Consider the following 12070-nt stretch of genomic DNA (forward strand, 5'->3'; position numbering starts at 1 on the left):
TAAGATGCATTGCTTTCAATTTCAATACTTTAGGCACAACCTGCTGATCTCCTTTGGATGCAAATTCTGAAGCATTTGATGCTTTCTCAGAGATAGTGCCATGTCCAGTGAACCAGATCACTGAATTTAGTCTCTTCTGATATGAAAGATAAATATCAACCAAACATCTGCACCTATACGCCCCTTTCTCTGAGTGTCCCAGGCTCCTAGCCTGTCATTACTCCATCGTTACAGTGCAGCAAACCAAACCTCCGATTAATCCTGAGAAACTGAGAAAGTCTGCGGTATGAACCTGCCTCTATTTAGGAATTCTAATAGCAATCAAAAAGCTACCGGAGACAAGATGTTTAACCAGTTGGTGAGAAGAGCAGGGACATGTGTTTTTGAGGGTACATCAGGTTTTGAAATGCTGTAAGCTGCAATTTACATTCCAGGGCCAGGGAGCACTGCTACCCGCTCATTACCCAGCTCAGCCCCAGCCGCTGACACCATGCAGTCACCCTGTGCCTTTTGCAGAAGAGCATATGCGCCAGATGCAGACAAAACTTACTGTGGCTTACTTAAGAAATAGGGTATTGGTCCTAACACCATCATGGCGAAGGGCCCTTTACCCAAATGAGGGAAGGGCACAGTGAGATCGGGTGGCTGTGGGGCACTGGGTGATGCACCCAGGACAGTAACAGGAGGAGCCTCTAAGAGCTGCCCAGGACTTTTCGGTTTGCTGTGGAAATTTGCTGTGTGTAGCACCACTGACTTAGGTTTATTCAGAGAATCCACCAGCAACGAAGAAAGGCTGCATTTTGTCACCAAGGTGTGTTAGAAGTATTGTACTGTGCAGAAACATCTGCAAATTTGTATTTTACACATGCCCATGATAATAGTCACTCATCAGGTTAACTAACTGACCCTTTGGCCTGGCTACAAACTCTTAGGACGTTATTTGGAGTAATAGCCGGAGCCTTTCAATGGGATCAGTTTTCAATAAATCCAGTGGAAGCAGTGACAACTCCCAAGATGGTCACATTAATACTGGTTTAATTGCCAGATCCTATCAGCATGGCCTATGCTGGCAAATTACGAGTTTACCTCTCATTTATATTAATTTAAACTAATTTATATGTATTGCATTGGAGTTTTACACTGATCTTGAAAGATTAAAATTTTAAAATACTTTTTAATTTGGGAGGCAAGTACATTTTCTAATAGCGCAAAAATAATTTAAAACATTCTTTTACACCCCAAATAGAAATTGGAGCAAGTTGAACCACTTTCCCACGTTCCCTATTTCTATTTAACGCGTAATTTGATACATTCACCCAGTATCTTTCGGATTACTGAAGAAAAAGGAAGAAGTACTGGTGCGAGAAGGATGAGAATGCGGCAGAGCGCAGTTCCGCGGGGGCAGGTCTCTGGCTCCCGCTCCCCGAGGTGCCGGCTACGGCCGTTTTCCGCCTCAAGAGCAGCCCCGGCTCCAGCGGACCGAGCCGCCCCCCACACCGGCACCCGCACCGGAGGCCCCTCGCCCGCCGCGGGGCTGGCGGGGGCGGGGCCGGGGCGGGGCCGCTCCTCCCCGCCGCCGCCGGGGGCGGAGCCGCGCGGCGCCGTGGGGCAGCGGCGACATTTCCCGCAGGGTCGCGGCTGCCCGCAGCAGCGGAGGCACGAACGGAGGGAGATGACAGACGCCCTACCGCCCCGCGGCTGCCCGGGGGCCGAGCCGGCGGAGGACGGCTACTTTCGCAAGGTGGGGGTCGCAGCGGCGGGCTCGGGGAGGCGGCGGGGCGCCGTGTGTCCCGGGGACGCCGGCGGTGTGGCGGTCCCCGTCCGCCGACTGCCTCGTCCCGGCGGAGCGTGGTGAGCCTGGTCCCGCCAGCGCCCCGGGGCGGGGTCCGGGCGGCGCTCGGCGCTGCGCGGGTTTCGGCTCCGCGGGGTCCGCGGCGGCCGCGTCGCGAATGCCCGGTGTGTCCGGGCCGGGCCGCACCTGGCGGGATCGCAGACGAGTGAAATCACGGCGTTCCCGTCCCCGCGCTCTGCCCTGTTCGCTCCGCGCTCGCTCTCTAGTAAAGTACCTGGTGTACCTGCAGGAAAGGTCACTGGAGTAAGGCAGTGAAGTTAACAGGCTCCTTAGGAAGTTCTTAATGAACATCTGCCCTAATTACTTTTCAGACTGAGTGGGCGGCCTGTGCCATAACCTGCACCCGAGCTCTTCCTGCACAACAGTCATTATAGTTAATTATGGCCCGCGAGGCAGCCCCGCGGGCTCCGCTGGACTTCACCGGCAGCGCCGGCCGCTTTCCGGGAGTCCTCCCCCCGCCGCTCCCGGGCTCTTTTGCTGGTGGGCTCCGAGCAGCGGTGGAGGAACGCGGGGTTCGCTGTGGACTCTGGATCCGACACCACAAACAGCTTATTCTGCGGAGCAGAGGGAAGAAAAGCCTCGCACACGAGGTTGTCGCCGCTCCCCCGCGGCGCACCTCAGCGGGGTTACACGGAGAGGGCACGTCGGCCTCACTCGGCTGCCTCGTCACAGGCTGCTTGGTTTTTTTGCCCCCAGTATTTACCAAATTCATAAGCTTTCAGGATGTTAAGCATCAGTATCACCCTTTAGCAAAGGAACTGTTTGCAGCTGGAAAGAGTGAAGTTGTACCTGGGCCAGCCGCGCTGCGAGCAGTCGGTACTGCCGTGGAAATAACTAGACAGGCTGAAACAAAACTTTTACCCAGTCTTGTCTTGTTTCTCCATTTGAGTAATCCTACTATAATATTTGGTGAGTAATCACTTCTTTCTTAGTAGTCCGTAGCAGGAAATCCCGAAGTGTGGCAAAGTTGTAATTATTTAGAGTTTTCACAGCTATGTTTTCTATAGTATGGGATGCTCGTAGGCTGCCTTGAGGCATGTTAGTAAAAAAAGTTGACTTTTCATGAACTTGTTAAGTTAGATAAATCAACTTTTCCACCTCTTTGTTTTTACTGATGGGAACTAAATGAAGTTTAATAGCCAAGTTGTGCTTCGTAAGTCATAAGAGGAGTATATCTTCTGCATTCAGACTTGCTAAAGGGGGCTGAGTTTTTTTTCAATTAAATTGCTTTATGTTAGGGATAAGTTCACTGAAACAGCATTAGATCAATGTAAACCCCATACCCTGGAAAAGAATTAAGTTTTTCTCATATATGAAAGTACTGTAAGGTCAATTTTATACCTAATCATGAGCATCTTCCTCACTTTTGAATTACTTATATCTTAAGGCAGCAGCAAATGGATATGAATTTGATATTAAATAAATCTGGGTGAGCCAGTGTTGCAGTGCTACACTATTACCTCTGCTCACTCAGATCTTTGAAAGGTTCATCCAGCTCATAAGTGTCTAATAGAGTTGTAAACTTCAGATCAGGCTAGATGTTCAAAGCCTTCTGTCCCTAAAATTTAGATGTAAGCAGGAAACCAGTATTCCTTGTTACACATTAGTTGAATGGTCTCAAAGATCAGAGCTTTCATTCTGACTCAGTAGCTCTAGAAGGGGGCAGGAAAGAAAAAACAAAGCAGTCCAATTCCTGGAATCTTGAATAGATTTAAGCTGTGAAGCCAAGGAGATACTTTGGGGAGAGTCTCGTCTGGCCTTACGTATTCATCTGCGTGGCATGCCGGGTGACTTCATATGACTGAAACCAGTGATTGCACTGTTTGCGTCTGCCCAGGGTCTCCCTTCTCCCCCGTTCCTTTGTATCGCTTTCCCCTCCCTTTTTAAATCATGCTTCTTGTTTTCCTGAGAGGATTGGTTTACCAATTTTGTTGGTGCAGAATCGCATCAATTTCCAAGGCTGGGCCTCATGTTTTTAGATGAAAAGACACTTACTTCATTGTCTTTTTATTCTATAAGCTGTGGAACAAGGTGAAAACCCTTGCTTCATGTCAGTTCTGGTCACAAAAGGGCTTCCAAGCACTATTTGCATGATGAGGTTGCCTTCCATACTTTGCAAAAATATTGTGCACAATGAAATTTTATAATTGAGAAATATCGAGCAGTTCATACAATATCCATTTCATATTTTCTCTTGATAAATGGATTACTGTGGGAAGTATACTCAAGGTTTGTATAGTGCCCTTTTGTGTAATATGCTTTTTAAAGTCTTAAATACAGCATACCAGAAAACGACCCTCAGTATCCCTAAGATACAATATGTAAAACAATTTATATACTTAGTTCGTTTAGCACTTTTTTGTTTTTCCTGTAGGGAGGAGGTGCTGTAAAACTATGACTGGCTCTACATAAAGGGCTGTGACCAGAAATGGGGAAACAGATACCCAGTCCTGTTTCCTGGTGTGACTACTGTCACCACATTAGAAGGTTGGGCTCGCTGTGACGCTGCCAGGTGAGTCTGAGGAGTGCTGGGTGGCAGCTTCTGCAGCCCACTTGCACCCTTCCTCAGACTCCCTCTCTTCATTCCCGTCCTGCAATGTCAGAGCTGCTCTGTAGGGACCGTCTCCTCTTTCCTCTACCCCCTCTCTGTCCATTGTCTCCTTTTTCCTCATGGCAAAGGCCCATCATATTTATACAGGCAAAATTAAATTTTCCTTAAACCTGCAAGATGCTTTGAGCTGGCTCAGATGCTTCTTTTTTTTTTTTTTTTTTAATATCTAGTTTTAAAGAAATTACCTGTTTGGGCCACACAGGGTATATGCAACTCTGTCAATCTTGCCCCTATTCCCTTCCCCTTATATCTCCCCTTCAAAACAACCCTTTTTAACCATTTGATTAGCTGCAACCAAACTTGTGATAAGGATTTTAGTTTTAAAAACAAAACAACAACAAAATCCTTGGTGGTGTCCTGAAGAGGATCTGGCAAGGTGAAGAAGCATCTTACTTTCCATCAAAAAGAAGATGGAGCTTCTGTCTAGAATTTTTTACTTTCTGGGAGGATAACACACCAGGAAACTGTTTTTGCTACTGTTTTGTTTATCTTGACCATCACATGCGGATAGCTTAGTTCAATATATTCCATGGTACATTGCCAGGGCGTGCTGTACCTGTGCTCCTGGGTGGTGCGAGCGCTCTTGGAGCGGCAGCCTTGTGCCTCGACCTCCTCTGTGCAGAGTTCCACATTCTTTCACTGTTACTGGCAGCAACCTGTGAATCAACCATGCATATCCCACACGTCCATCCAGATTCCGCTCCCGGTCATTCTTCCCTATGAAAGAGTTTGTGGTCAGCAGAAGATAATGACAAAACTAATGATAAGAGCAAAGAACAACTTGTTTTAAAAGTAGAGCAGGGCATTTAGACAGGATGGATTTTTCAACAGGCCGACAGTAGTTAAAGCAGGTCAGTCCTCGTGCTGCTTTGCTTACGCAGGATGCCTCGCTCACCTCTGGGGAAGTTACTCTTTAAGCTTGCTGCGGCTCTGTGGATTGCTTGGCCTCTCAGAACTCTTCCTGTTTTTTTAGTTACTTTTGAGTTCTCGTGGGAGAAACAACTCTCTTTTTCAAGCTGTTCTCTCCTTTCTTTTATTTTTCCTCTTTTTCCTTTTTTCATTACAGCACACCACCCCACTAAACCAGTAAGTTCTCACAAAGTAAACATCCTCAAAACCCATCAAAATACAGAACTCAGGATATTTATAAAGTAGTACTCATCCAGTCACAGGATCCAACACTTGCGTGGTGATCTACTAGTAGGGCTATGCCTATCCTGGTGGTTTGTTTGTTTGTTTTGTTTTTGTTGGGTAGGTAGGAGCAGGGCAAGGAAGAGATACAGTAGAAAGAACTCGTTAGGTATCTTTCACATCTTGGTTTACTGCTTTGTGACACTTACGCAGACTGTAACTTTTCAAATGGCCTAATCAGTCAGGAAGTTGCAATAAATTGTAAGAAAAAGCCATAGTTCGTATTCCAAGCTTACCCTTTCTGTAGCTCTCCAAGCTCCTGCTGGTGCAGCACTATGCATCCCATCGTCAAAGCAGTTGTTTTGAATAGCAGTCCATGTGCTGCATGAGGCAGAGCAGGAGGACAGCTAGCTTAATGAATCTTTAGATTCTGATCATTTTAATGAAGATGCTTATTTTCTTTTCCCTTTCTTAAAGCTTTGGTTCCATCTGTGAGGCTAGATACTTATCATATAGACCAAGCTGATGATTCAGAAAGAAGGACAGTATGTATTAGTCCTCCCTGTCGGGGGAGAAGGCTAAAAACAGAAAACAAGTAGTTCCATAAATGAAGCACCAAGCTGAAAATGATGATAGGTATGGTAACCAGCTCATGAATCAGCACTTCCCTAATTAACTCTCTCTCCTCCCCCTCCTTAGCTTTTGGGGTTTCTTCTGCTGTGGCTAATGTGTCCGTCTGCCAGAGCACGGTGCTTCCTCTGGCCTTTAGCTCATGGGGGTCTCTAGTCATTAGTAGCCAGGCAACCATCAACACTAGCATTGACACAGCAATATTTATTTGCCTGTTTCTTCTCTTTCCACATGCCTGGCGGGACAGAAACCACGTTGCAATGATTCATGCCATATCCACTCATTGTACACAAATTCATAAAGCCTGAAAATGAAAGTAGGCAAGTAGGCCTTCATGTGAAACTAAGAATCATTGAAACTTGGTTAGTCAAGAGACAGACATCTCTGATGAAATATTAATTTCCATTTTGCATAGTGAGCTGTGTGATAAGATGGAATATTGTATAAAAAATACATATTTGGAATTTAATACAATAATTAGTTCTAAAACTTTATATTAATCTTTGGGTCCAGGCACTTGGAACTGTAAAATACTTGTTCATGGCACAAGTGGACCAGGCTATGGAAGACCAGATCTTCCGTCCCCGCTGCTTTGGGTTTTTTGGCTTTTTTTTTAACTTGGTTAAAACTTCTACGGATGAAAGACTTGCATTATACAGCTAAAATTTCAAAATTGAACTGGTAGAAATGTGCAAAGAAAAACTTTAATTATAGTAGTGGAAGAAGGCAAGGAAAGAAACATCATAATTTAGCAGGACTTAGGATCACTTCTAGAAATACTGGTGTGAATCATGCTGTTTACTGCAATTGCTATTACAGCCAAAGAACTTATGTGCATGTTAAATTACATACACATTTAGATATCTGGAGGATATGGCCATTTGCGTACACTGCTGGGCTTGACAAGCAGCACAGGTTGCACTGGCTGGAAAGGAATGTTTTATTTTAAGTAAGAAGGCACACCCAGTTTCAACTCTGTGTCACCTTCAGACAGTGTGTGGCTCATTTTAACAGTTCAAACCACCACTTCATAAAGCATATTTATGTTAATTTCAAATGCTTACTGAGATTACTCATTGTTTGGCAAACACTCACGATTTTTGTGTCCATCACAACTGGATTTCTGATATTAAAAAATACTTCTGTCTAGCCATCCACATTAAATACAACTGCTTCTTTATTTGGGACCCATACTTTTGGCATCTGTCTTTCCTCTGCGGTGAGTGGTTGCTCAAGGCCTAGAGCCTGAACTTGGAAAACCACAAGGATACTGCCTGTGCCCCTTAGACTGGGGGGTTTGAAGGCTCCTTTGGATGGAGGTAAGCACTGGTGCCTTGTACAGAGGCAGGATACCGTCCATCCATAGTTAACCTGGAGTACATGACAACAGGCTTGCATCCCTACCCTCTCTTCCCCCATGCAGTCTGTAGAATAAAATCTCCCCTAAATCCCATGCGAGTCACAAACAGCCAGCCATGTCCTGGCCCTGCTTGAGCTCCTGCTCATGAGCAGGCTGTGCCTGGCCAGACAGAGACAGCATCCCATTCATAATGCAGCTGTTTGCCAGATAAGTGGAGGGGGAATAACGTCTATAAACTTAAAAATAAAACCCAGAGGGGTATCCTGCCACCTAAGCTCAGGCATCGGTTCTAGCAAGAGATGAGCAGCCATCCCATTGGACTCTGCCAGCATGCCCCATTAGCTAGTCAGAGGATCGCTGTCAAATGTGCAGGCCCTGCACAGGCCAGCCTTCATCAGGAGGACATGTCTATTTGTCCAAAACCATAGAATGGTTTGGGTTGGAAGAGACCTTAAAGCCCACCCAGTGCCACCCCCTGCCCTGGGCAAGGACACCTCCCACCAGCCCAGGTTGCTCCAAGCCCCGTCCAACCTGGCCTTGAACACCTCCAGGGATGGGGCAGCCACAGCTTCTCTGGGAAACCTGGACCAGGGGCTCACCACCCTCACAGCAAAGAATTTCTTCCTCATATCTAACCTAAATCTCCCCCCTTTCAGTTTAAAACTGTTCCCCCTCGTCCCATGGCTTCCCTCCCTGATCCAGAGTCCCTCCCCAGCTTTCCTGGAGCCCCTTTAGGAACTGGAAGGGGCGCTAAGGTCTCCCCAGAGCCTTCTCTTCTCCAGGCTGAACCCCCCCAACTGTCTCAGCCTGTCCTCACAGCAGAGGGACTCCAGCCGTCGCAGCATCTCTGTGGCCTCCTCTGGCCCCACTCCCAACAGCTCCGTGTCCTTCTGATGTTGGTGCCCCAGTGCTGGGGGCAGCACTGCAGGAGGGTCTTCTCAGAGAGGGAGAAAAAAAAATAATCAGTGTCTGTTTCTTTCAAGATGTTACCTGACTAGGTATGTAAATAACACATGGCAAGAATCTGTAACTCTTGTGCAGGTCTTGCCTCTGAAAATGATATATTAAAAACATACCAGCTTCCTGATTCTGCGGTTCAACAATGCTATTCAACCAATCAGGAAGAAATAAAGTAACTAGCTAACCGAACTTCAGGTTTTAAGAAGCTTTTATTGCTTCAGGAGCTAAAAGTATAATAATATTTAAGGACTTTAAACACTTCTTTATGAAGTGCAGCTATGCTCTGAGGGGTGGGAAAGGCTCTAAAACTGATAGCTGAGTTTACTATTTGAATTGTCTCCACAGCAGAGTTACTCAATTTACTTGTTTTTTCCTTCCTCCCCTGCCCCCCTGCCATGCAATGAAAGCTTAAATCATATTCTATCCTTGGTCATTTTTGCAACTTCGTTAGTAATAACCATTCTTTTGTTGCTATTTAATTAATAGTTTTACTGATAGTGTATAAACCAGGGTAAAATCCACTTCACTATCCAAGTTCTCGTGGCTCGGCAAAGAAATAAACAGTAATTAAATGAAGCATCTAGCATCCTGTTGACAAGAAATGAAATAGTAGGTGTGGAAACTGCTGGGAAGTTTGGCTGCCAGATATTGTAATGAACTGAACATTAACATTCTTGGGATTGTCCAAATGTGAACCAACTACAAATGCTGTCGGGGAAAGGCATCTTCTGCATGGAGGAAAACAAAATGAAGCACTTGCTTGGACCTGCCGGATAAATAACTTCTTAGTACACAGAATTCGTGCTTTACACAAGGGGGAATCTTCCCCAGATTGTGTATTCCCTTTTTCCACACACACCCCCCCCGGCCCAGTTATTGGTTATTTTCACTGTCCTCCATGCAGTCATCTACCCACCAGTTTTCTGGCAGCCTGATTACAATAAAGAGTTTAAGCCTGCAAATGAACACAAACTATCTGAGTGGCCGCATCCCCTGTGCAGGAGATGTAAAAAGCAGCATTTTCCAACAGGTAAACCAAGAGTTTCTTACAGGCCTTGAGAAGTAAATGGGAGGTAGATGCCTGCAGCAGGTGAGCCTGTCCTGAAAACAGACTCCTCTATCTACAAGAAGCCTTTCATCAGGGAGACAAAAGTGCAGCCCTTCCAGGCATGCCAGCAGTGGTACGGATACCTCAGTCTGTCAGTGCCTTCTCCTCTCGGGCCCCAGGGCTGTTTTTGCATTAAAGCTTCATACAGAGATTAGTGGCTGGTCCTGAAATGCAGGGAAACATTTCTGCCATTTTTTCTCTTTGCACAGAGTTTAAGATCATTGTATTTTTGCACTCATCGTTTAATGGGAGCTTGTTTGATTTCTGGACTGGAGCTTGATCAAAGGTCCACTGAAATAAACACACCACTTTTTGGTGAGCTTCATGGGCTTGGGAATCGAGTAGTTGATCTTTCTGAAAACTTTCCCAGAAGTAGAGCTGTAAAGAAGTATTTGAATGATGTCATGAAACTTGTTTGGCTCACAGGAAGGGCAGGGTGTTCTGCAAAGAAGCTGCAGCTTTGTGGAGAAAATGAAGACAAGGGCAAGGCAAGGATATGATAGGAAGGACGCTTGGGCTAAGTGGTTGAGAAAGAAGTTGGAAGAAAGCATCACAGACCTATATGGGGATGTAAAGATGAAAGGCCCAAGATGAGAATCAAGTATTCAAACTGAATGCAGAAAGCAAGAGGAAATAATTGGCAAGGTTCAAATGAGATACGGCATGGATAGAAGGGAAGACTTGGAATACCAGTAGTAGAGAATTATACAACACGAAGTGAAGGAAAAGCAGAGTAGGAAAAACAGTGGCAGCCCAGAAGAAGAAAAAGGCTAAGAGCAGAAAGCAGCTGACCATGTTGTACCTTTAAGTGTGCCTTGCTTATGTCCCTGTGTATAAATGTGTGGAAAGGAGCATTTGGTAGTTAAAGGACTACTTTTAATCTGAGATCAGTGAATGAATTTGCTACATGTGTGTGTCCTCCGGTAAAGAGTTCATCTTCTATGTATTGTGCTTGCTGCCAGTGCTTTCTCAACAAAGAGCATACACGCTGTGCACCCAAGTTTGGGGTTTCTGCTCTAATTGGTATTTCAATGCAGAAACATTTCTGCAATGACATGTTTTTTCAAGTTATCTGACAAATGGTCCTTCTGAAGATGTTTGCACAAGCTTCCTGTCATTTTACCTATTTATTATAAACTTTTCAAACTAGAGATTTGAAATTAACGATATTAGGCTATGTGCTTCCTCAGTTAACTAGTGTAATCTGGATTGATCAGCTCATTTCTCTATTGCCAGTTTGCTTTCACTTGCCAACCCAAATAAGAACTGAACTTCCAAGTAGATGGTTAGAACTTCGTGTTCTATTTAAATGCTTGTTTTTGTTGTGCTGGTATGTCATTGTCTGACCACTCATAATTAGAGCTTATTAAGAGATTTTTAAATGGTGTTGTATCAAACCCAAGTTTTTCTAGTGAAAATCGAGAGGGAGAGGTCCAAAATAGTGCATAATTTAGCGGCTGGAATACTTGAGGGAAGATGTGTATCAGACAGATCTGGGCCTCCTGCTTGTGTAATGCACAATCCAGCAGGACCCTGATAAGCCTTGTAACGATGCCCAGCAGGGCCACTCAAAAGGGCATGCTTTACTTAAGGGTAATCCTTAAAAAAAGAGTGATCTTATTTGCTTCAGAATCAGTAATTAAGGCTGCAGGCATGAGGTGGTTGGCTATAAATGAGTATTGATATTCAAAAACATTTGATACTTTTAAGAAAAAGGGGGGGGCAGAGGCAAAGAATAAAAAAGTGGAAGTGAAACTTCTGACCTATTTTAAAAAGGTGTTAAGGTTGTGTTTCCCTTAAAAAAAAAAAAAAAAAAAAAAAAAGACAAACATGCAGTCCTATTCATCGATAACAGTTTTAGCTTAACACTGCTCACCAGAATGCAGTGGCTCAGTCCTGCTCAAACACAGGTTGCAGTAGTTTGAATCTTGTGCTTGTGTAAGGTATGCATGTACACAGGAGCATTCTTGTGAATTCTGGATTTCATGCTTTACTTTTTAAGGGCTTAACTTTATGAGTATCTAAAGATATAATCATCATTTTACCTTGTCAAGTTCTATTATTCCATATCCCATCTCATATTATTCCATTTCTCATCTTACTTGATACTGAGCTATCAATATATAATCTTTGTTTGTCCAACAGGTAACAAGAAAAACAAATGGGCTGATAAATCATTGCATCTGGCACTGTGAACATATACAGCTGACATAACTTACAAAGCTTATTCACATTTCACATTTTTGGTGCAGTATGCAAGGGCGCTGTTGGGTTAGGGCAGGTTAGATTTAAAGATCTGAGAGCATTTCCTGGGTGTGAAGAAGAGCTGTGCAGATAAGCAGTATTGTGCCAAAAGTAAGTTTGAGATCTAAAGAGAGGAACTTGGGGAAGGAGGGACAGGAATTCTACTGGGGGTCT

The 12070-nt window shown here is 44.8% G+C and overlaps 1 protein-coding gene across 2 annotated transcripts in view; it reads left to right on the top strand.

Annotated features, from left to right (window-relative positions):
* RHPN2 (rhophilin Rho GTPase binding protein 2) overlaps window positions 1-12070 on the top strand; it is a 36001-nt gene that overhangs the window by 3825 nt on the left and 20106 nt on the right. Inside the window, exon 1 of one of the 2 annotated variants that reach the window (XM_074582966.1) lies at window positions 1594-1741. The exons of the other annotated variant lie outside the window; for it this stretch is intronic. Within the exon in view, the coding sequence (XP_074439067.1) occupies window positions 1673-1741 (69 nt within the window). The 5' untranslated portion in view covers window positions 1594-1672. Of the gene's footprint in view, window positions 1-1593; window positions 1742-12070 lie in introns of those variants that run through there. 2 annotated transcript variants of the gene reach the window in all.

This window comes from Larus michahellis, chromosome 4 (assembly GCF_964199755.1).
Source record: "Larus michahellis chromosome 4, bLarMic1.1, whole genome shotgun sequence".
NCBI classification, from domain to species: domain Eukaryota; kingdom Metazoa; phylum Chordata; class Aves; order Charadriiformes; family Laridae; genus Larus; species Larus michahellis.